This window comes from Bombina bombina, chromosome 1, assembly GCF_027579735.1.
Source record: "Bombina bombina isolate aBomBom1 chromosome 1, aBomBom1.pri, whole genome shotgun sequence".
NCBI classification, from domain to species: Eukaryota; Metazoa; Chordata; class Amphibia; order Anura; family Bombinatoridae; genus Bombina; species Bombina bombina.
In genome coordinates, this window is record NC_069499.1 from 303,541,599 (window position 1) to 303,566,500 (window position 24,902).

General features: G+C 40.9%; 1 protein-coding gene across 1 annotated transcript in view; it reads right to left on the reverse strand.

Moving 5' to 3' along the window:
- Nucleotides 1-514: 514 nt before the first annotated feature.
- EAF2 (ELL associated factor 2) overlaps nucleotides 515-24,902 on the reverse strand; it is a 42,296-nt gene continuing 17,908 nt past the window's right edge. The window contains exons 4-6 of the mRNA XM_053698078.1: nucleotides 4,953-5,098; nucleotides 4,450-4,677; nucleotides 515-1,597 (exon numbers count right to left, since the gene is read on the reverse strand). Coding sequence (XP_053554053.1) covers nucleotides 1,551-1,597; nucleotides 4,450-4,677; nucleotides 4,953-5,098 — 421 coding nt within the window. The 3' untranslated portion in view covers nucleotides 515-1,550. The remainder of the gene's footprint in view (nucleotides 1,598-4,449; nucleotides 4,678-4,952; nucleotides 5,099-24,902) is intronic.

A 24,902-nucleotide genomic window follows, 5' to 3' on the forward strand; every position in this document is an offset into this window, starting at 1 on the left:
ATTAAAAAACTAATATTTTATCACCTCATTCACTTTACACTTCCTTGTAGTTAGAGTAGGCAAAGAGAATGAGGGGGGGTGGAGCTAAAGGAGGAGCTATATAGACAGCTCTGCTGTGGTGCTCTTTGCCACTTCCTGTTAGGAAGGATAATATCCCACAAGTAAAGGATGAATCCGTGGACTCGTCTTACCTTTATAGAAGAAATAGGTGACGCTGGCTTTTGCGGCCAACGCTGCATATGTAATCTTGCCCCTGGGTGTTTGTGGTGAAACATACAATTGTTGATATGGAGGCAGAGGCCTGCTGTAGGGTGAGACTCATACTACTGAAGGCCTCAGCTTCTCTTAAATTAAAAACAAATAATCAGTAGGTATGTACAAGAAAGGAGGCAAACAGAATAGTGAGAAGAGCATCCTACAACCACTTTTACATTTTTAAATATGTAACTCCACCAACACTTTTACTGGGCTAAAGCAAATTGGGTAACTGAACAAAAAAAAAAATCAAACAGAATTTTTTCTTTTTTAAATATCTATATTTATTAATTTATGTACCCATGTTTTCATGTGTGAACCTTATTGCAATTCCTGAAGTTTTGATTTTATCATCAAGAAAGAAAACCTGCAAGTAAAATATTGACATACACAAAAAAAAAAAAAAAAAAAGCCTTAAACAATAAGAACACACAGTTCACAGAACGCTGTTCTTTGGAATCAAGTTATTGAGGCAACTACTGAAAAATTCACTGAGAAAATTTTGGCAGTTTTTACATCATAAAATTTAACACTGATCTTAAATTCTCGATAAAGAATTGCTTTAGTCTAACCATACAGACCACCACATGGAAAGACAATCCTTTTTAGGTAGTACAAAAAAAATAATTAAAAATAAAAAAGCACAGCTTGAGAGGTTTTTAAGATGTCCTGTCCCTTTACTTTATCAGCAAAAACTATTTTTTTTTTAACCAGAAACTTTAATCACTTTTAAGGAATTCAGCAAAGAAAACTATGGATAAGCTTTAAATATTAAATTCCAACACAGTTGGAACTATGTATTTTAGGCCAGAATGAAGTGCAACTTTTAATTCCACCATCCCTACATATGGTGAATTTCAAAAATGCATTGGATAATATTTAAAAAAAAAAAAAAAAAAAAAAAAGGGGGGGGGGGGAGAGCACTTTGTAATAATTAATATTTCCTTAAAATAATTTAGCTGTGAAAATGCTGCAACATTAAAACCATATAAGCACTGACCTTTAAACGGTGTCAAATGTCCCAATCTATGGGGGTTACAATGACATTTTAATAGGGTCAGGAAAAAAAAAACCTACACACTACACCCTCAAACAAATTGCTTAGTTCTAGAATAAGGGTGCAGGCAGGATAAGACATCAATAGTATGTAGGATAAATAGAAATACATTTCTCAGATATTCTTTTATCAAAATATGAAAACATTCACTTTAGTCAATGATAAATTCTAGTGCAAAATGGATGCCGATTAGTAGATAAACAGATTCAACATCATAGTCAAGAGGCCACATATTGGTTTAGTCATCGCTGTCACTTCCAGACTCACTCAGCTGCAAGTCATTCCCTGCAAGAAAAGAAAAAGGAAATTCAAAAAAGGGAAAGCAGAAATTTGGACGGTTCAATACTTGCAAACCACCAATAAGGATCTGAAATATCTAACACATAAATGTTACTATGACAATGCTAAAATACATCACTTAAACCAAATCATATTGCAAATTCTTGGCAATGTACCTGGATTTCTTATGTTGCTCACTTTCCTGTAAGTGCATTCTACGTAGAAAACTGACTCTACAACATACTACACAGTCACAAAAAGAAGCGCTCAAAAATGGAACGAACAATAGCTTAATAGCTTGTTCTATGGCTAGTTACCACCCCAAGAGCAGCCTCTTTTTGCTCAGTATGTGCCTTTCACAGGAAAGTTATCCTCTATGAAAAGCACAATTGGGCTAAAAGAGGCTGCTGCTCCTAGGTGGTAACTCAACAGAGCAAGCTACTTAAAGGGACACTGAACCCAACTTTTTTCTTTCGTGATACAGATAGAGCATGCAATTTTAAGCAACTTTCTTATTTACTCCTATTATCAATTTTTCTTCGTTCTCTTGCTATCTGTATTTGAAGAAGAAGGCATCTAAGCTTTTTTTGGTTCAGACCTCTGGCAGATAAATGCATCCACCAATAAAGTTTTGTCCAATCAGCAAGAACAACCCAAGATGTTCACCAAAAATGGGCCGGCATCTAAACTTACGTTCTTGCATTTCAAATGAAGATACCAAGAGAATGAAGAAAATTTGATAATCTGAGTAAATTAGAAAGTTGCTTAAAATGTCGTGCTCTATCTGAAGTGAGAAAGAAAAAAAAATTTGGGTTCAGTGTTCCTTTAACGGGTTATTCTTAGTAGAGCGCTTCTCTTTCTGTATATATTTTTATTATGACCCTGGGGAAGTCTCCCTAAGGGCGATAGGTGAAACCAGACATTGACCATTTGCCCAGTATGCTTAGAGCAGTGTGGCTGCACCTCATTGACTAGGCCCACAGAAGCCCAAAACTATTGGGGCTGACATGTTCCTTATTCAGAGGAGGATTGTCTGGTATTTTGGGGCTGTACCGAGGCAGGAAAGGTCTTCTCTGTGAAAAGCACAAGCTAAGGAGGCAGCTCCTAGGTGCTAACTCACCATAGAACAAGCAACCTTAAAGGGACACTGAACCCAAATTTTTTCTTTTGTAATTCAGAAAGAGCATGCAATTTTAAGCAACTTTCTAATTTACTCCTATTAATTTTTCTTCATTTTCTTGCTATAATTATTTGAAAAAGAAGGCATCTAAGCTTTTTTTTGGTTTCAGTACTCTGGACAGCACTTTTTTATTGGTGGATGAATTTATCCACCAATCAGCAAGAACAACCCAGGTTGTTCACCAAAAATGGGCAGGCATCTAAACTTACATTCTTGCATTTCAAATAAAGATACCAAGAGAATGAAGAAAATTTGATAATAGGAGTACATTAGAAAGTTGCTTAAAATTTCATGCTCAATCTGAATCACGAAAGAAAAATTTTGGGTACAGTGTCCCTTTAAGGAGGTGTGAAAAAAAAAAAAAAAAGGCACACGTAAAGGTCTTCAGGAGTTTCTGTTGAAAAGGTGCTTGTGGCTTTGGTCTTTTATCAATATGATAGATTTTGCATTGTGATCAAAGATCAATTTAAGTGGCAAACCAGAAGCCAAATTTTGGAGTAAATCGATTGAGTGTGATCAAACCCCAGGTGTTTAAAGAACGGTCTCACCCTGGTTACAAAATATATCCCTTTTGTAGATATGTTTATCCTTTCTCAAAAGCCACTTTAAAAATCTAGATTTTCCCAGATAAGCAAATTTCAACTTCATCCAAGTGTATGACTATTTCTCTTAATAATGGTTACTCCAGCACATATCACATTATTATATTTTGCCAAACTGGCTTATTCTTTTGCACCTCCATTGAGAAGGTTTTATCTTTAGCTGTGAAGATTATAGCCTTCTTTGTTCAGGATTGTATAACTTTTTGGCTCAAAACCAAGACAAGAGATTATGGCTCTAAACAATAGTACAGGCAGGCAGTCATAAGGGTAGAGTCCATTTGGGCCTAACTTGCATTTTTTTTTTTAAATTAAATAGATTAGACTTCTTTTATCCTGATGGAAAAAAATAACTTAAAGGGATAGTCTACTTGAAAATGTTTCTTTTTTAAAAAAAGATAGATAATCCCTTTATTACCAATTCCCCAATTTTGCATAACCATCACATTGTATTCATACACTTTTTACCTCTGTGATTACCCTTGTAGCTAAGCCTCTGCAGACTGCCCTCTTATTTCAGTTCTTTTGACAGACTAGCATTTTAACCAATCAGTGCTGACTCCTAGGTAACTCCGTGGGAGTGAGCACAATGTTATCTATATATGGCACACATGAACTAGTGCTGTCTAGCTGTGCAAAACGGTCAAAAGACATTGAGATAAGAGGCAACCTTCAAGGCCTTATAAATTAGCATATGTGGCTACTAGGTTTAGCTTTTTAACAAAGAATAGAGAACAAAGCAAAATTTGATAAAAGTAAATTGAAAAGTTTAAAATTGCATGGCCTATCTGAATTATGAAAGTTTAATTTTGACTAGACTGACCCTTTAAGGAAGAATAGGCTCATTTTAAAACAACCTTCCTTTTGGCGGTTGTAAATGTCTACTGTGTATTATTAAACTGTAGAGTTAGAAAAAGTGGTTTTGAATGTTTTTCTTATTGTGTAAAATTGTACAGTATTAACACACTTTTACTGCCTTAAAGGAATGTAAAAAAACGGTTTAAGTTTCTCAGAGTGTATAATATGTTTGCGATGTGCTAGATGTAAAATGGGATAAAACCCTAATTTGATGCACTTACTTAGTGTGCTCATCATCTGACCACCATTATCCTGAGACTTTTGGGTTATGGGCTCTGCATTTGACGCAGACTGATTGAGCAGTGGCATTGAGACAGAATGGGAAGACTTGCTACCCTCGTCTTCAGAGTCACTGGAACTGTCACCACTGCTAGATGAGGAGCTTTTTGACTCAGAAGAGCTGTCTGAGCTGCTCATTTGGTCAATTGCACTGGCTTCTGCCATGAGTTCTGATGAGAGAAAAACAAAACAGTTACAAATTAAGTTACTCTTGATCAACTCACAAAAACACATTTTGCCCTCAAATAAGGTTGATGGCTACAATTTAGGTGGTCTATTTTGATTAAAGAGGCCTAAAAAGTAGCTTCTTGCACAATATGTATGTATGTATGTATGTATGTATGTATGTATGTATGTATGTATGTATCTCATGCACTATTGGTGCCTCTATTAAAGTAAATTCTTAAAAACAAAAGATTACCGATTTATACAGCACACAACATACCCTTTTCAATGTCATCCATAGGTGAAGTAGGAGACATTTTTTGCAAAGGTGAAGAAGTTTTAAGATTTGTAGGGGTCTTGGACGCATTCCGCATCTGTTGCTGTTGCTGCTCTATGCGAGACTGTACCTTGCTGCTACCTTCAGCCCTACAAGGTTTGAATAATACAGCTCAAAATAAGTCATACAAAAGTAAATTTGGTTTTATAGTCTAAGATGTGCCCTTCATTCAACTTTTCTTTTAAACAAAACATTTGTTAAAGGGAAAGTAAAGTCAAAATGAAATGTTCATGATTCAGATAAAGCAGGCTATTTGAAACAACTTTCTAATTTATTTCTATAATCAAATTTGCTTTGTTCTCTTAGTATACTTTGTTGAAAAGTAAACTTAGAAAAACAGAGTGAAGTGGAAGGAGCTCACAACTGTGCATGTGTCTTTAGCAGTCTATGGTAGAAGTAGTTGAAACATTGTATAACATTGCTATTTCTGCCAGATGGATAAAAACATAATTTATGCTTACCTGATAAATTCCTTTCTTCTGTAGTGTGATCAGTCCACGGGTCATCATTACTTCTGGGATATTACTCCTCCCCAACAGGAAGTGCAAGAGGATTCACCCAGCAGAGCTGCATATAGCTCCTCCCCTCTACGTCACTCCCAGTCATTCGACCAAGGACCAACGAGAAAGGAAAAGCCAAGGGTGAAGTGGTGACTGGAGTATAAATTAAAAAATATTTACCTGCCTTAAAAACAGGGCGGGCCGTGGACTGATCACACTACAGAAGAAAGGAATTTATCAGGTAAGCATAAATTATGTTTTCTTCTGTTAAGTGTGATCAGTCCACGGGTCATCATTACTTCTGGGATACCAATACCAAAGCAAAAGTACACGGATGACGGGAGGGATAGGCAGGCTCTTTATACAGAAGGAACCACTGCCTGAAGAACCTTTCTCCCAAAAATAGCCTCCGATGAAGCAAAAGTGTCAAATTTGTAAAATTTGGAAAAAGTATGAAGCGAAGACCAAGTTGCAGCCTTGCAAATCTGTTCAACAGAGGCCTCATTCTTGAAGGCCCAAGTGGAAGCCACAGCTCTAGTAGAATGAGCTGTAATTCTTTCAGGAGGCTGCTGTCCAGCAGTCTCATAAGCTAAACGAATTATGCTACGAAGCCAAAAAGAAAGAGAGGTAGCGGAAGCTTTTTGACCTCTCCTCTGCCCAGAGTAAATGACAAACAGAGAAGACGTTTGTCGAAATTCCTTAGTTGCCTGTAAGTAAAATTTTAGAGCACGGACTACATCCAGGTTGTGCAGTAGACGTTCCTTCTTTGAAGAAGGATTTGGGCATAAAGAAGGAACAACAATCTCTTGATTGATATTCCTGTTAGTAACTACCTTAGGTAAGAACCCAGGTTTAGTACGCAGGACTACCTTATCCAAATGAAAAATCAAATAAGGAGAATCACAATGTAAGGCTGATAATTCAGAGACTCTTCGAGCCGAGGAAATAGCCATTAAAAATAGAACTTTCCAAGATAACAACTTTATATCAATGGAATGAAGGGGTTCAAACGGAACGCCCTGTAAAACATTAAGAACAAGGTTTAAACTCCATGGTGGAGCAACAGTTTTAAACACAGGCTTAATCCTGGTCAAAGCCTGACAAAAAGCCTGGACGTCAGGAACTTCTGACAGATGTTTGTGTAACAGAATGGACAGAGCTGAGATCTGTCCCTTTAATGAACTAGCAGATAAACCCTTTTCTAAACCTTCTTGTAGAAAAGACAATATCCTAGGAATCCTAACCTTACTCCAAGAGTAACCTTTGGATTCACACCAATATAGGTATTTACGCCATATCTTATGGTAAATCTTTCTGGTAACAGGTTTCCTAGCCTGTATTAAGGTATCAATAACTGACTCAAGCGTTCAATTTCCAAGCAGTCAGCTTCAGAGAAGTTAGATTTTGATGTTTGAAGGGACCCTGTATCAGAAGGTCCTGCTTCAGAGGTAGAGACCAAGGTGGACAGGATGACATGTCCACCAGGTCTGTATACCAAGTCCTGCGTGGCCACGCAGGTGCTATTAGAATCACTGATGCTCTCTCTTGTTTGATTCTGGCAATCAATCGAGGAAGCAACGGGAAGGGTGGAAACACGTAAGCCATCCTGAAGTCCCAAGGTGCTGTCAGAGCATCTATCAGGACTGCTCCTGGATCCCTGGATCTGGACCCGTAACAAGGAAGCTTGGCGTTCTGTCGAGACGCCATGAGATCTATCTCTGGTTTGCCCCAACGTCGCAGTATTTGGGCAAAGACCTCCGGATGAAGTTCCCACTCCCCCGGATGAAAAGTCTGACGACTTAAGAAATCCGCCTCCCAGTTCTCCACTCCCGGGATGTGGATTGTTGACAGGTGGCAAGAGTGAGACTCTGCCCAGAGAATTATCTTTGATACTTCCATCATAGCTAGGGAGCTTCTTGTCCCTCCCTGATGGTTGATGTAAGCAACAGTCGTGATGTTGTCCGACTGAAACCTGATGAACCCCCGAGTTGTCAACTGGGGCCAAGCCAGGAGGGCATTGAGAACTGCTCTCAATTCCAGAATGTTTATTGGCAGGAGACTCTCCTCCTGACTCCATTGTCCCTGAGCCTTCAGAGAATTCCAGACGGCACCCCAACCTAGAAGGCTGGCGTCTGTTGTTACAATTGTCCAGTCTGGTCTGCTGAATGGCATCCCCCTGGACAGATGTGGCCGAGAAAGCCACCATAGAAGAGAATTTCTGGTCTCTTGATCCAGATTCAGAGAAGGGGATAAGTCTGAGTAATCCCCATTCCACTGACTTAGCATGCACAGTTGCAGTGGTCTGAGGTGTAAGCGTGCAAAGGGTACTATGTCCATTGCCGCTACCATTAAGCCGATTACCTCCATGCATTGAGCCACTGACGGGTGTTGAATGGAATGTAGGGTGCGGCAAGCACTTTGAAGTCTTGTTAGCCTGTCCTCTGTCAGGTAAATCTTCATTTCTACAGAATCTATAAGAGTCCCCAGGAAGGGAACTCTTGTGAGTGGAACGAGTGAACTTTTCTTTTACCTTCCATCCATGTGACCTTAGAAATGCCAGCACTAACTCTGTATGAGACTTGGCAGTTTGAAAGCTTGAAGCTTGTATCAGAATGTCGTCTAGGTATGGAGCTACCGAGATTCCCCGCGGTCTTAGTACCGCCAGAAGAGCACCCAGAACCTTTGTGAAGATTCTTGGAGCTGTAGCCAATCCGAATGGAAGAGCCACAAACTGGTAATGCCTGTCTAGGAAGGCAAACCTTAGGTACCGATAATGATCTTTGTGAATCGGTATGTGAAGGTAAGCATCTTTTAAATCTACAGTGGTCATGTACTGACCCTCTTGGATCATAGGTAAAATTGTCCTAATAGTCTCCATCTTGAACGATGGAACTCTTAGGAATTTGTTTAGGATCTTTAAGTCCAGGATTGGTATGAAAGTTCCCTCTTTTTTGGGAACCACAAACAGATTTGAGTAAAACCCCTGTCCCTGTTCCGATCGTGGAACTGGATGGATTACTCCCATTAACAAGAGCTCTTGTACGCAGCGTAGAAACGCCTCTTTCTTTGTCTGGATTGTTGACAATCTTGACAGATGAAATCTCTGTCTTGGAGGAGAGTATTTGAAGTCCAGAAGGTATCCCTGAGATATTATCTCTAGCGCCCAGGGATCCTGGACATCTCTTGCCCAAGCCTGGGCGAAGAGAGAAAGTCTGCCCCCCACTAGATCCGATCCCGGATCGGGGGCCCTCAATTCATGCTGTTTTAGGGGCAGCAGCAGGTTTCCTGGCCTGCTTGCCCTTGTTCCAGGACTGGTTAGGTTTCCAGCCTTGTCTGTAGCGAGCAACAGCTCCTTCCTGTTTTGGTGCAGAGGAAGTTGATGCTGCTCCTGCTTTGAAATTACGAAAGGAACGAAAATTAGACTGTCTAGCCTTAACTTTGGCTTTGTCCTGAGGCAGGGCATGGCCTTTACCTGTAATGTCAGCGATAATCTTTCAACCCGGGCCCGAATAAGGTCTGCCCTTTGAAAGGTATATTAAGCAATTTAGACTTAGAAGTAACATCAGCTGACCAGGATTTTAGCCACAGCGCCCTGCGTGCCTGAATGGCGAATCCTGAATTCTTCGCCGTAAGTTTAGTAAGATGTACTACGGCCTCCGAAATGAATGAATTAGCTAGTTTAAGGACTCTAAGCCTGTCCGTAATGTCGTCCAGAGTAGCTGAACCAATGTTCTCTTCCAGAGACTCAATCCAGAATGCCGCTGCAGCCGTGATCGGCGCAATGCATGCAAGGGGTTGCAATATAAAACCTTGTTGAACAAACATTTTCTTAAGGTAACCCTCTAACTTTTTATCCATTGGATCTGAAAAAGCACAGCTATCCTCCACCGGGATAGTGGTACGCTTAGCTAAGGTAGAAACTGCTCCCTCCACCTTAGGGACCGTTTGCCATAAGTCCCTTGTGGTGGCGTCTATTGGAAACATTTTTCTAAATATCGGAGGGGGTGAGAACGGCACACCGGGTCTATCCCACTCCTTAGTAACAATTTCAGTAAGTCTCTTAGGTATAGGAAAAACCTCAGTACTCGTCGGTACCGCAAAATATTTATCCAACCTACACATTTTCTCTGGTATTGCAACTGTGTTACAATCATTCAGAGCCGCTAACACCTCCCCTAGTAATACACGGAGGTTTTCCAGTTTAAATTTAAAATTTGAAATATCTGAATCCAGTCTGTTTGGATCAGAACCGTCACCCACAGAATGAAGTTCTCCGTCCTCATGTTCTGCCACCTGTGACGCAGTGTCTGACATGGCCCTAATATTATCAGCGCACTCTGTTCTCACCCCAGAGTGATCACGCTTACCTCTTAGTTCTGGTAATTTAGCCAAAACCTCAGTCATAACAGTAGCCATATCCTGTAATGTGATTTGTAATGGCCGCCCAGATGTACTCGGCGCTACAATATCACGCACCTCCCTCTGAGCGGGAGATGTAGGTACTGACACGTGAGGCGAGTTAGTCGGCATAACTCTCCCCTCGTTGTTTGGTGAAATTTGTTCAATTTGTACAGATTGACTTTTATTTAAAGTAGCATCAATACAGTTAGTACATAAATTTCTATTGGGCTCCACTTTGGCATTGCAACAAATGACACAGGTATCATCCTCTGAATCAGACATGTTTAACACACTAGCAAATAAACTTGCAACTTGGAAATACAATTCAATTAGAATAATATTAAAACGTACTGTGCCTTTAAGAAGCACAGAAGATCTATGACAGTTGAAAATTAATAAATTGAAACAGTTATAGCCTCAATCCTTGTAAACACCACAACTTTAGCAAAGGTTTAATCCCATTAGCAAAGATAACAAATTCTGAAAGCAGGAAACAAATTACAGAATAAACGTTTTTTATCTCAGTCAAACTACAATTCTCACAGCTCTGCTGAGAGAAATTACCTCCCTCAAAATAAGTTTTGAAGACCCCTGAGCTCTGTAGAGATGAACCGGATCATGCAGGGAATACAATGAGTTGCTGACTGAAATATTTGATGCGTAGTAAAAGCGCCAAAAAACGGCCCCTCCCCCTCACACACAGCAGTGAGGGAGAACAGAAACTGTCAGAAAACAGATTAAGCAACTGCCAAGTGGAAAAATAGTGCCCAAACATTTATTCACTCAGTACCTCAGTAAATGAAAACGATTTTACATTCCAGCAAAAACGTTAAACATAATCTCTAGTTATTAAACAGCTTTATGTATTTCTTACAGTGTAATTCTAGTGAAGTACCATTCCCCAGAATACTGAAGTGTAAAGTATACATACATGACATTATATCGGTATGGCAGGATTTTCTCATCAATTCCATTATCAGAAAATAAAAACTGCTACATACCTCTATGCAGATTCATCTGCCCGCTGTCCCCTGATCTGAAGTTTACCTCTCCTCAGATGGCCGAGAAACAGCAATATGATCTTAACTACTCCGGCTAAAATCATAACAAAAACTCTGGTAGATTCTTCTTCAAACTCTGCCAGAGAGATAATAACACACTCCGGTGCTATTTTAAAATAACAAACTCTTGATTGAAGATAAAAACTAAGTATAATCACCATAGTCCTCTCACACATCCTATCTAGTCGTTGGGTGCAAGAGAATGACTGGGAGTGATGTAGAGGGGAGGAGCTATATGCAGCTCTGCTGGGTGAATCCTCTTGCACTTCCTGTTGGGGAGGAGTAATATCCCAGAAGTAATGATGACCCGTGGACTGATCACACTTAACAGAAGAAAACACGTTTACACACTCCTGAGCTCACCTAGGATTACTCTTTAGCAAAGCATACAAAGAGAACTAAGCAAAATTGATAAAATTAAACTTAAATTGATTGGATAGAGCATGACATTTTAAACAACTTTCCAGTTTTCTTTTGTCTTTACTGTCCCTTTAACTCTTCCTCCTTGGTATATGGGGGCTGCAAAATCTTATTTGTTTGGCCTTAAGATTTGAAGCCTCCACTACCCATTTGAAGCAACCGTAATATCTGTAATGTGTAAAAACAAAAAATGTATGCTTACCTGATAAATTTATTTATTTCTTGACATGAGTCTACGGATCATCATTAATTAAGGTTGGGAATATCACTCCTGCCCAGCAGGAGGCGGCAAAGAGCACCACAGCAAAATTGTCAAATATCACCTCCCTTCTATCCCATCCCAGTCATTCGACCGAAGGAGAGAAAGGAAGAAACAAGGTGCAGAGGTGTCTAAAGTTTATAAAATACTAACAACCTGTCTAAATAACAGGGCGGGCCGTGGACTCATCGTGTCAAGAAATAAATACATTTATAAGGTAAGCATAAATTTTGTTTTCTTTCTAATGACACAATGAGTCCACGGATCATCATTAATTACTGTTGGGAATCAATACCCAAGCTAGAGTAAACAGATAAGGGAGGGACAAGACAGGAAACCTAAATGGAAGGCACCACTGCTTGAAAAACCCTTTCTCCCAAAAGCGATCTCAGCTGAGGTTAAAAAGTCAAATTTATAGAATTTTGAAAAAGAGAGAAGAGAGGACCAAGTTGCAGCCTAGCAAAACTGTTCCATAAAGGCTTCATTTTGAATGCCCAGGAAGAGGAAACAACCTTCGTAGAAAGAGCCGTTACTCCCTCGGGAAGCTGCTGTCCGGCAGTTTCATAGGCAAAGCAAATGATACTCTTCAGCCACAAAGAAAGAGAAGTGGCTGTAGCTTTTGGTCCCGTACGTTAAACTGAAGAAATTCTTAGTCACCTGCATAAAAAAAAAAAAAAAAAAAAAAAAAAAAAGTGCACGAACCACGTCCAGGTTGTGTAGAAGCCGTTCCTCCTGAGAAGGATTAGGACACAAGGAAGGAACAACAATCTCCTGATTAATGTTCCGGACTGAACTACTTTTAGGGAGAAACCCAAATTTAGTACAAAAAAAAAAAAAAAAAAAAAAAAAGGAGACTCATACTCCTTATTAATGTTCCGGTCTGAAATTATGCAATACCAAAAACTCTGAAATCTACGAACATATGAAATAGCGACAGGAAACAAAACTTTTCAAGATAACAACTTAATATCTAAGGAATGCATTGTCTCAAACGGAGCCCCTTGAAAAACTTTAAAAACTAAATTAAGACAAGGAGTAACTGATTTGAATACGGGCCTGATCCTGACTAAGGCCTGACAAAACGATTGTACGTCTGGGAAGTATGCCAGATGTTTGTTTATGTAACAAAATAGACAAGGCAGATATTTGACCCTTTAAGGAACTTGCCTATAATCCTGTCTCCAAACTTCTTGGAGAAAGGACAGAATTCTAGAAATCCGAACACTACTCAAAGGGTAGCCCTTGGATTCACACCAGTATAGATATTTACGCCATATCTTATGGTAAATCCTCCTAGTCACAGGTTTACAAACCTGAATCATAGTCACAATGACTGATTCCAAAAATCCACTCTTGGATAAAATTAAGCGTTCAATCTTGAAGCAGTCAGCTTCAAAGAAACTAGATTTGGACGAAAGAAAGGTCCTTGAATTAGAAGGTCCTTCCTCAAAGGAAGTCTCCAAGGTGGAAGAGATGACGACATGTCCACCAGGTCTACATACCAAATCCTGCGAGGCCACGCCGGTGCAAGGAGGATCACCGACACCCTCTCCTGCTTGATTCGAGTAATGACCCAAGAAAGAAGAGCAAACTGAGGAAAATCGGTATGCGAGACTGAAATTCCAAGGTACCGCCAGAGTGTCTATCAGTACAGCCTGAGGGCTCCTAGACCTTGACCCGTACCACAGAAGATTGGCCTTCTGCCAAGAAGCCATGATATCCAATTCCGACTGACCCCATTTGAGAATCAGGCTGGAAAACACTTCCAGATGGAGTTCCCACTCCCCCGGGTGAAAGTCTGCCTGCTTAGAAGTCAGTCTCCCCAGATGTCCACTCCTGGAATGTGGATCGCCAACAGGCAGCAATTGTGCGTCTTCGTCCACTGAATGATCTTGGCTACCTCTGTCATGGCCAAGGAACTCAGAGTTCCTCCCTTACGGGAGGAGTAAGCCACTGAAGTTATATTATCCGACTGGAACGTGCTGAACCGGGCCGAAGCGAACTGAGGCCAGGCGAGCATTGAAGATTGTACTCAATTCCAGAATGTTTATGGGTAGAACAGACTGACGGAGTCCATGTTCCCTGAGCCTTTAGAGAGGCCAAAACTCCTCCCCATCCCAGAAGGCTGGCATCAGTTGTCACAATCACCCATGAAGATCTGCAAAGCAGGTTCCTTGGGAGAGATGATCCTGAGACAACCACCAAGTAGAGATCCCTTATCTTCTGCTCCAGCTGTAATCAGAGACAGATCCGCATAATCTCCATTCCACTGCCTGAGCATGATTAACTGCAGAAGTCGGAGGTGGAAATGGGTGAACGGGATGATGTCCATTGCCGCTACCATCAACCCAATTACCTCCATGTACTGAGCCATTGATGACCGAGGAGAGGACTGAAGTGCTAGGCAAGAATTAAAAATTCCTTGATTTCCTGACTCCTGTCAGAATTTTTTTTTTGATAAAGGAGTCTATTATGGATCCCAAGAACTACCCTTGTAGTTAGAATTGAGGAACTCTTTGTCAAATTCACCTTCCATCCGAGAGTTGAGAAAATTCTTGGAGCTGTTGGAAGGTCGAATGGAAGAGCCCCGAGCCGGAAGCGTTTGTCTAGAAAGGCAAACCTCAGAAAATTGTATGGTCCTTGTGGATGGGAACCTGCAAGTAAGTGTCCTTTAAATTCACCGTGGTCATAATAACTGGCCCTCTTGGACCCAAGAAAGAATTGAACGAATAGTTTCCATCTTACAGCACTCCGAGAAACTTGATTAGACTCATGGGTAAAATTGGTCTGACAGTTCCTTCTTGGGAACCACAAACAGATTGGAAAAGAATCCCAGACCTCGTTCCTGCTCTGGAACAGAAACTATCACTCCCAAATCAGAGAGGTTCCATACAAGTGTAAGAACGCCTCTCTTTTTGTCTGGTCTGCAGAGAATCTTGAAGGCAGAACCTGCCCCTAGGAGGAAAATAAATAAATCTTAATCTCCAGTTTGTATTTCCAAACCAAGTTTGAACAAAATAGGAAAGCCTGCCCCCCACAAGGTCTGGTCCTGGATCGGAGGCAGGCACTTCATGCTGTCTGATTCAACAGCAGGCTTTTTGGATTAGGTCCCCAGGAAGGCTTGGACTGCTCATGCTTGGAAGAGGGAGTAGAAGGATCTTATCCTGAGGGAGGGATATATCCCTTACCTCCTGTAATATCAGAGTTATCTCCATCAAACCAGGTCCCAACAAGGTCTTTCCCTTGTAAGGAATCGCCAAAAGTTTAGACTTAGATGAGACATCCACAGACCAGGATTATAACCATAACGCTCTGCGGACCAATATAGGAAGCTTGAAATCTTAGCTCCCAGCTTAATAACCTGAAGGGAAGCATCTGAAATAAAGAAGTTGGTTAACTTCAAAGCCCTTATCCAATCCTGGATTTCTTCGAGGGGAGTGTATGTCCAATAGAAACAGACAACGTTAACACTGCAGGTAGCCATTGTAAACCCTGGTGTACATACATTCTTTTGAGCGACCCCTCTAACTTGTTATCCATAGGAAAGAACTATCCTCTATGGGAATAGTAGTCTTCTGACTAGCGTGGAAATTGTCCCTTCCACCTAGGGAACCTCAGCCAAGACTCCTTAATAGAATCTGCTATAGGAAACATCCTTTTAAAATTAGGAGATGTAGAAAAAGGGATACCAAGTTTCTCCCATTCCTTAGCTATAATCTCTGTATCCCTTTCTGGTACAGGAAATACTTCCACCATGGAGGGCACATCAAAATACTGGTTTAATTTTACCGTACATTTTAGAATTGACTACGCCGGAGTCATCAAGGGTAGCTAAAACCTCCTTAAGTAACAAACGGAGGTGTCCAAGCTTAAACCTGGAGGAAACAACATCAGTATCCGATAAAGGCATTACACTTTTCCCCCCTCAGATACTACTGAAGTATCTTCCTCTTCAGGGAAGAAAAATTTGGAATACCACTACTGTATTAGCAACTTTTTATGATTGAAAACATTTCCTCTTGCGCTCTCCCTGCAGAATGGGAAAGGCAGACAATGCATTAGATACCGCCGATGACATTAGAGAAGCGAAGTCTTGCAGGTAACTCCAGGTGGAGTTTGAGAGGAAGCGCAGAGCACTGCATGTGTGGGCGATAACATTTGGGACACTTGAGGAGACAGTTGCGGCATTATTGAACATTGTCATTAGACTCTTGAACAGTATCCGCCTTAGGAGTTGGCTCTGGGGAGAAAAAAAAAAAAAAAAGTCTCCCTATAATTCAAAGTTCTCTCAATACATGAGGAACAGAAAGATTTGTGGTTTCACATTGGTATCCAAAAACCTAAAGAACAAGTGACACTTTGCAGAGCCTCTTGGTCCGTTCCAACTCACAATGGATGAATTATTCAAATAAACTTCTTAAATTTTTAAATAAAAATGTTACTGCACACAAAAATAAAAAAGTTAATTAGGTGCACAAATGCTGCAGAACCCCTTTACACCTCAGCTTAACTTTGCTAAGGTGCCTATTAGCCCTTCTGACACCAGATACATCCTGTCAGTAAAGGATCCGGAACTCAGCTGTAGCGATGTCCGGTCCAAACACATGCGAAAACACTCTGGGGACTCTGCTCCGTTCCTTCCGATAACATGAAGTGCAGGGAAAGCGGTGTGCAACGCAAATTGGCGCCACACATAGCTCCACCCATCGTGGACGTTTCAAAAGACTATCTCCCAGTCGCCATGTTTATTGCAATAAAGTTAAGCCACCGGGAGTAATTAAACATTCTGTCAAGCCTCTTGTTTAGTTTTACTGCGTTATAACCCTTCCCTAACTGCTAAGCAGCTGCTTAGCCAGTGTTATATGAGAACAGTGAAACACCTCATACAGAGCCAAGCTCCCCAGCCCCAGTGATTTGAGCCATCGTGAGCAGTGAAAAAAAAACACCTCAACTTGTCTCTCCTCAGCCCCAGTGCCTGTCTAAAAAAAGGTGCTGTCATATAATCCCTTCCTTTTATTATAGGAGGCTTTATGTCCCAAGTTAAATACAGTGCTTCACTTTCTGTGATCTTTTATTTCCCAGACCCAGAATAAAAAGTCAGCACTTACCTTGTCAATCTGCCAGACAGCAAGGCAGCTCACCAGGTTTGAGAGGTCCTCTCCCTCACATAGCCCTGTGGAGAAAAGATAAAGCCTGAGTAATCTTTTCAATGCTAGGAAAAAAAAAAAAAAAAAAAAAAAAAAAAAAAAAAAGGCAGTGTAGGGCCGAAACTGGTTTGCTGCACTATTTTTTCCAACTTGCCTCTCTGTTATCCCACCTGATGCTGAGGTTCCAGTATATCGGCAAGGACTCTTTGGGATTAGTGTGATGCTTTTTTTTTTAACTTTTCTGTTTATTTTCTTATTCACACTGCTTTTTTCAGTACTACCTTTACCCAGTGGGAGGGTGGTATGTGAGCAGGGTGATTGGGATGTGATATTACCTTCTGTTAATGATTTTAATTTATAAATAAAGGCTATGTTTTATCAGTAGGGAATATTGCTGTAAGCCCTCATATGTTCTCTTTTTTGTGTACTTTAACTTATGACATGTACTGACATACATTGTTTAAACAAATGCAATACAGCAGCACAATGGTTCATTTTTTATTTACATCACCAATATTTTGGGATTTTTAATTTATGCTATTCATTCCTTTCCCTTTATGGTTTAAAGCAGGTCTGAGGTTTGTCATACGATTATCCCCTTCACTACCAAGACATTCCGAGAAAAACTTGCACAAAACACTGGAGAATTTTTAGCATTTTTGGTATCACTTCATTTAAAAAGAAATAGAGCCTTGTTTTTCTTAATTTACCTGTCAAAACATTATATATATATATATATATATATATATATATATATATATATATATATATATATATATATATATATATATATATATATATATATATATATATATATATATATATATATATATATACACACACACACATATATACACATACATACATATACACACACAATAAAATATGTATGTATAATATGTGTGTGTGTATATATAATATTATTTTAAGTAGTAGGCCCAAATTTGTATATTTCATGCCTGCCACACATGTGTATATTTATTAGTATTATTTTGTAGAGCACCAACAGATTCTGCAACGCTATAAACATAGGCGGTATACAAGGTAACATTTATAGGGGGTCAAATGGGTCCCTGTCGAGACTTGCACTGTTGTAATCGGCTCTTATGTGGGTGATCTTCAAACAGCTGGGCTCATAGACTTACATGCTAAGGGGTTCAAGGGGATAGCAGTGGAGTTAGGAAAGGTTAGTGTAGGTTGTATGCATCCCTGAATAGTAGTCTTTAGGGAGCGCTTGAAGCTTTAAAAAACTAGGGGAGAGTCTTGTGAAGCAAGGCTGGAGAAGTCTTGTAAACGGGAATGTGAGGAGGTAGCAAGAGGAGGAGGAAGGAGGAGGAGGAGGAGGAGGAGGAGGAAGGAGGTAGCAGCAAGAGGAGGAGGAGGTAGCAGCAAGAGGAGGAGGAGGTAGCAGCAAGAAGAGGAGGAGGTAGCAGCAAGAAGAGGAGGAGGTAGCAGCAAGAAGAGGAGGAGGAGGAGGAGGAGGAAGCAGCAGCAAGAGGAGGAGGAGGAAGCAGGAGGAGGAAGAGGAGGCGGTAGCAGCAAGAGGAGGAGGAGGCGGTAGCAGCAAGAGGAGGAGGAGGTAGCAGGAAGAGGAAGGAGGAGGAGGAGGAGGAGGAGGAGGCAGCAGCAAGAGGAGGAGGAGGAAGAGGAGGAGATCATGGGCAGAGTGAAGGGGTTCGGGAGGGAGAGTATCTGGAGACAAGTTCTGAGATGTAGGGGGGAGTAGTGTATTTGAGAGCTTTGTATGTCAGAGTGAGAATTTTGTGTTTAATCCTGGAGGCAAGAGGAAGCCAGTGAAGGAATTGGCAGAGAGGTGCAGCAGATGAAGAGCGACGTGTAAGGAAGATGAGCCTGGCAGAGAAATTTATTATGGATTGTAAAGGACCTAGGGAGGCCAGAGATTATGCAGTTGCAGTAATTGAGGCGGGAAAGGATAAGAATCTTAGTTGTGTCTTGTGAAAGGAAATGTCTAATTTTAGAGATGTTTTTAAAAGTGGAAGCAGCAGGCTTTAGCCAAGGACTGAAAGATCTGAGTCAAGTGTGACCCCAAGACATTGAGCATGTGGGGTAGGGGTAATGATGGAGTTACAGAAGTTCGGGGTGGAAATTTTTGAAGGAGGAAAAATAAGGAGCTCAGTTTTGGAGAGAACATCCAAGATGAGACGAGAGACAGTGACACGGGTTTGCAAGGAAGAAGATAGGTCGATTTGGTTGTCATCAGCACACAAATGGTATTGAAACCAATGGGACTTTATTAAGGAACCTAAAGATGGTGTAGATTGAGAAGAGGACCAAGGACAGCCTTGCGGTACCCCAACAGAAAGTGGTAAAGGGCCAGAGGATGCCCCAGAGAAGGCTACTCTAAAGAGAGATGTGTTGAAAATGCTGAAGGATTGGAGCAAAAGAGGGTGGTCGACAGTATCAAAGGCTGCAGACAGATCAAGGAGGATAAGCAGAGAGAAGTGGCCTTTGGATTTTGCTGTAAGTAGGTCGTTGGTAACCTTGACAATTGCTGCCTCAGTGGAGTGGTGGGGGCGAAATTCAGATTGCAATGGATCAAGGAGAGAGTTTAGTGTTAGGAAATGGGATAAACGTACATATACTAACTTTTTGAGAAGCTTTGAGGCAAGAGGAGTAGGGAAATAGGGCGGTAGTTGAATGGGGAGGTTGGGTTGAGAGGTTTTTTGAGGATAGGTGTGACCAGTGCATGTTTAAGAGATGAGAGAAATATACCAGTGCTGAGTGAGAGGTTGAAGATGTGTGCCAGTATAGGGGTAAGGGTAGAAGAGAGGGCGGAGAGTAGATGTGAGGGGATGGGGGGGGGGGTCGAGGGGACAGGTAGTGAGGTGAGAGAATAGTATAAGGGCAAATACTTCATCCTCTGTAACAGGAGAAAAAAAAAATATAAAAATTTATGGCTATGTGGGTTTTGGATGATAGTGAGGATTTGAGGGGGTATGAGACCCGATTTCATTTCTGATGGAGTCTATTTTGTTATTTAAGTAGCTGGAAAAATCTTGAGCCGAGAGAGAAAAGTTGTAGTAGGAGGTGGGCAGAGGAGTATTGAACGTGGAGAACAGACTTTTTTGGTTTGAAGAAAGACTAGAGTGGCAAAGTAATGTTGCTTACATAGATTAAGGGCAGAATAGTAAGAGTTCTAGATGAACTTGTAGTGTAGAAAGTCAGCTGAACTCCGAGATTTTCTCCAGTGTCGCTCAGCAGTACGGGAGCATCTGCGTAGGTACTGTGTCAGAGGAGTATGCCAGGGCTGAGGATAAGTGTAAGTGTATGATTTCCGAGCTATGCTAGGTAGGGCCAGATTGTCAAGGACTGATGTAAGGGTGGAGTTAGTGGCAGATCAATTAATCAAGGAAGGAAAAAAAAAATGGGATTGAGGAGAGGTTTGAGAAAGCTAGCGAGCCGTTTCAGATCCAATGACTTGATGCTTCTGTGAAGTTTGGTGTGAGGGGTAGAAGGAGGGAGAGATGTAATGTTACAAGTGTGGAGATGATGGTCCGAAAGAGGAAAAAAAGGGTAGTTTGTAAATTTGAGATATAGTGCATCAATAGCTGAAAATCAGATCAAGGGAGTGACCATCGTTGTGAGTGAGTCTGTCCATTAAGACAGGCTGAAAGAGGAAGTGAGTTGCAGAGGAGGCAGTGGGGTTGTCAACAGGGAGGTTGAAGTCGCTAAGAATGAGGGCAGGGGTGTCTGAGGAAATGAAATAAGGTAGCCAGGCAGCAAAGTGATCAAGAAATAAAGTTGATAAGCCAGGGGGCGGTTTATGACTGCAATACGTATAAAGAGAGGGGAGAGAATAAGCAAATTGTGTGCGTTTCGTATGAAGAAAATGTGAGGGAAGAGAAGGGCTGTATTTGTTGAAAGGTGCAATGAGAGAAAAGTAAAATAACAACACCACCTCCTTGTCTATTATCAAACCTAGAAGTGTGGCTGAAGTGAAGACCCCCATGTGACAGTGCAGCGGCGGAAGCTGTGTCTGAAGGAGAGCCAGGTTTCTGTGAGAGCCAGTGGGAGATAAAGAGGTCATGGATAGAAGCAAGCTTGTTGCAAACAGAGTGAGAGTTACAGAGTGAGAGTTCCAGAGTGCACAAGTGAAGGGGGCGGAGGCTTTAGATGCAAGAGGAATGTATGTATGTATGTATGTATGTATGTATGTATGTAGTACTTGTAAAGGGCGGCTAATCACCTGTAAGGGTCTCAAGGTGCTGCTCATTTTAATCGACCTCGTAAGGATGAAAGGCTGAGTGGACCTCGCCGGGGATCAAACCTGCAACCCTTGGGGTTGCTACAGAGATCAGCCACAGTGCCTTAGCATGCTGATCTATCTGTCCGGAATGAGATAAAGGAATATAAAGATATTGAACATTTCTACAAAATAGTCAAGCAGTGAATAAAACACCGAATTACAACAGAACTTGCCTTGTCCAATTCTTAGTGTATATATACACATACATGCACAGGACTAGGCATTCAATCTCCAAGCAGTCAGATTCAGAGAATCTAGATTTGGAAGGAGGAATGGACCCTGAAATAGAAGGTCCTTCCTGTGAGGAAACATCCAAGGCGAAAGATTACATCTTCACCAGATTCGAACCAGATCCTGCGAGACCTCGTAAGGAGTGAATAGAATCACAGACGCTCTCTCCTGTTGAATACGAGCAATGACTTGTGTAAGAGCAAATGGAGGAATCGGGAATAATAGCCAGAAAATCCAAGGAACCGCTCGAGAATCTAGTGGTCTGAGGATCTCTGGATACGTACTTTGGAAGCTTGGCGTTTTGACGAGACACTATTAGATCCAACTCCGAAACCCCCACCTGAGGGTAATCCTTGAGAACACTTCCGGAAGGAGACCCCACTCCCCAGGATGAAAAGTCTGTCTGCTCAGAAATCCCCCCCCCCAGAAGTCCACCCCTGGAAAGTGGATGGGAGACGTGGATAAACGTGAGCTTCCGCTCACTGCAGAATGAGAGGCACCTCCTTCATAGCCAAGGAACTCAGAGTTCCTCCCTGGTGGTTCAAGAAAGCCACTGAGGCGATTGTCAGACTGGAAACAGATAAACCGGACTAAAAATAATTGAGGCCAAGCTGTCAAGGCATTGAAGATTGCTCTCAACTCCAAGATGTTAATGGGAAGAGAAGACTCCTCTTGAGTCCACAGGCCCTAAGCCTTTAGAGAGGTAAAGCAACACTACAACTCCCCGAGTTCTGACCACCGCCAAAAGAGCCCCCAGAACCATTGTGAATATTCTGGGAGCCGAGCAAGGCCAAAAATGGAAAAGCAATAAACCAGGAATATTTGTCCAAAAGGGCAAACCTCAGATACTGGCAATAATCCCTTTGAATGGAAACAAGAACTCCTCCCCAGTGGATATGCATCCTTTAGGTCAATGGTCATCATGTACCAATTGAAGAATGAAATAAAAAGTTTCCACTTTGAAGGACGGGACCCTGAGGAATTAGAGACAGACTTTTCCCCCACAAAAAGATCTTAATAGATCCTTAACCCTGTTCCTCTACGGGAACTGAAAAATCACTTCCAGAGAAGATTGTTCCTTTACGCAGTTTACAAAGGCTTTTCTTTTCAACAGATTGTCAGATCACCCAACAGGATAAATCTGTCACAGAAGAACAAAATTTGAATACTATCCTGTATTCCATGAATACTAATTACACAGCCCCAGGGTCTGGGACATTGTGGATCCAAGCCTATTGACAGAGCAAAGAAGCCCCATTCAGCTGACTAGACTCAGAAAGGATTCTTGGATTGAAACCTTTTAATCCAAGGTAGACAGAATCTTCAATAAATCCTGGATTGCTCCGGTTTGAAGAGAAAAAGACTTTGGTCTCTACTAAAAGACAAACATAATTTATGTAAGAACTTACCTGATAAATTCATTTATTTCATATTGCCAAGAGTCCATGAACTAGTGATGTATGGGATATACAATCCTACCAGGAGGGGCAAAGTTTCCCAAACCTCAAAATGCCTATAAATACACCCCTCACCACACCCACAATTCAGTTTAACGAATAGCCAAGTAGTTGGGTGATAAAGAAAGGAGTATAGAGCATCAAAGGAATTTTGAAATAATTGCGCTTTATAAAAAAAAACAAAAAAAAAAAAACACAACAACCACCATAAAAAATGGACTCTTGCCAATATGAAAGAAATTAATTTATCAGGTAAGTTCTTACATAAATTATGTTTTCTTTCATGTAATTGGCAAGGCCCATGAGCTAGTGATGTATTGGATAGCAATACCCAAGATGTGGAACTACACGCAAGAGTCACTAGAGAGGGAGGGATAAAATAAAAACAGCCATTTTTCGCTGAAGAAAATTAAAAATCGACAACCCAAATATAAGTTTATTCTCATAAATAAAAGGAAAAACTTAAATCATAAGCAGAAGAATCAAACTGAAACAACTGCCTGAAGAACTTTTATACCAAAAACTGCTTCCGAAGAAGCAAATACTTAAAAAAAAAAAAACGGTAGAATTTAGTAAAATGTATGCAAAGAAGACAAAGTTGCTGCTTTGCAAATCAGATCGACTGAAGCTTCATTCTTAAAATCCCAAGAAGTGGAAACTGATCTAGTAGAATGAGCTGTAATTCTCTGAGGCGGGGTTCTACCCGACTCCAAATAAGCTTGATGAATCAGAAGCTTTAACCATGTTGCAAAAGAAACGGCAGAAGCCTTCTGACCTTTCCTGGAACCAGAAAAGATAACAGACTAGAAGTTTTCCTGAAATCTTTAGTAGCTTCAACATAATATTTCAGAGCTCTCACCGCATCCAAAGAATGTAAAGATCTCTCCAAAGAATTCTTAGAGAAATTGTTGTCCCTTCTTTGTGTCCTAATCCTATTAATGTTGTTAGAATTCACAACCTTAGGTAAGAATTTAAATGAAGTCAGCAAAATTGCCTTAACCTGATGGAAAATCAGAAAAGGAGATTCACAAGAAAGAGCAGATAGCTCAGAAACTCTTCTAGCAGAAGAGATGGCCAAAGGGAACAACACTTTCCAAGAAAGTAGTTTAATGTCCAAAGAATGCATAGGCTCAAATGGAGAAGCCTGTAAAGCCTTCAAAACCAAATTATGACTCCAAGGAGGAGAAATTGATTTAATGACAGGCTTGATACGAACCAAAGCCTGTACAAAACATTGAATATCATTTTTTTCTGTGAAATAAAACAGAAAGAGCAGAGATTTGTCCTTTCAAGGAACTTGCAGACTAACCTTTATCCAAACCATCCTGAAGAAACTGTAGAATTCTAGGAATTCTAAAAGAATGCCAGGAGAATTTATGAGAACACCATGAAATGTAAATCTTCCAAATTTGATAATAAATCTTTCTAGAAACAGATTTACGAGCCTGTAACATAACATTAATCACTGAATCAGAGAAACCTCTATGACTAAGCACTAGGCGTTCAATTTCCATACCTTAAATTTAATGATTTGAGATCCTGATGGAAAAAGACATTGAGACAGAAGGTCCGGTCATAATGGAAGTGGCCAAGGTTGGCAACTGGACATCCGAACAAGATCCGCATACCAAAACCTGTGAGGCCATGCTGGAGCCACCAGCAAAACAAATGATTGTTTCATGAGGATTTTGGAGATCACTCTTGGAAGAAGAACTAGGAGGCGGGAAAATATAAGCAGGTTGATAACACCAAGGAAGTGTCAACGCATCCACTACTTCCGCCTGAGGATCCCTGGGAATTGTTTAGATGAGATGCCATCAGATCTATTTCTGGAAGACCCCACATCTGAACAATTTGAGAAAACACATCTGGGTGGGGGAGACCACTCTCCCGGATGTAAAGTCTGATGACTGAGATAATCCGCTTCCCAATTGTCTATACCTGAGATATGAACCGCAGAAATTAGACAGGAGCTGGATTTCGCCCAAACAAGTATCCAAGATACTTCTTTCATAGCTTGAGGACTGAGAGTCCCACCCTGATGATTGACATATACCACAGTTGTGATATTGTCTGTCTGAAAACAAATGAACGGTTCTCTCTTCAATAGAGGCCAAAACTGAAGAGCACTGAGAATCGCACGGAGTTCC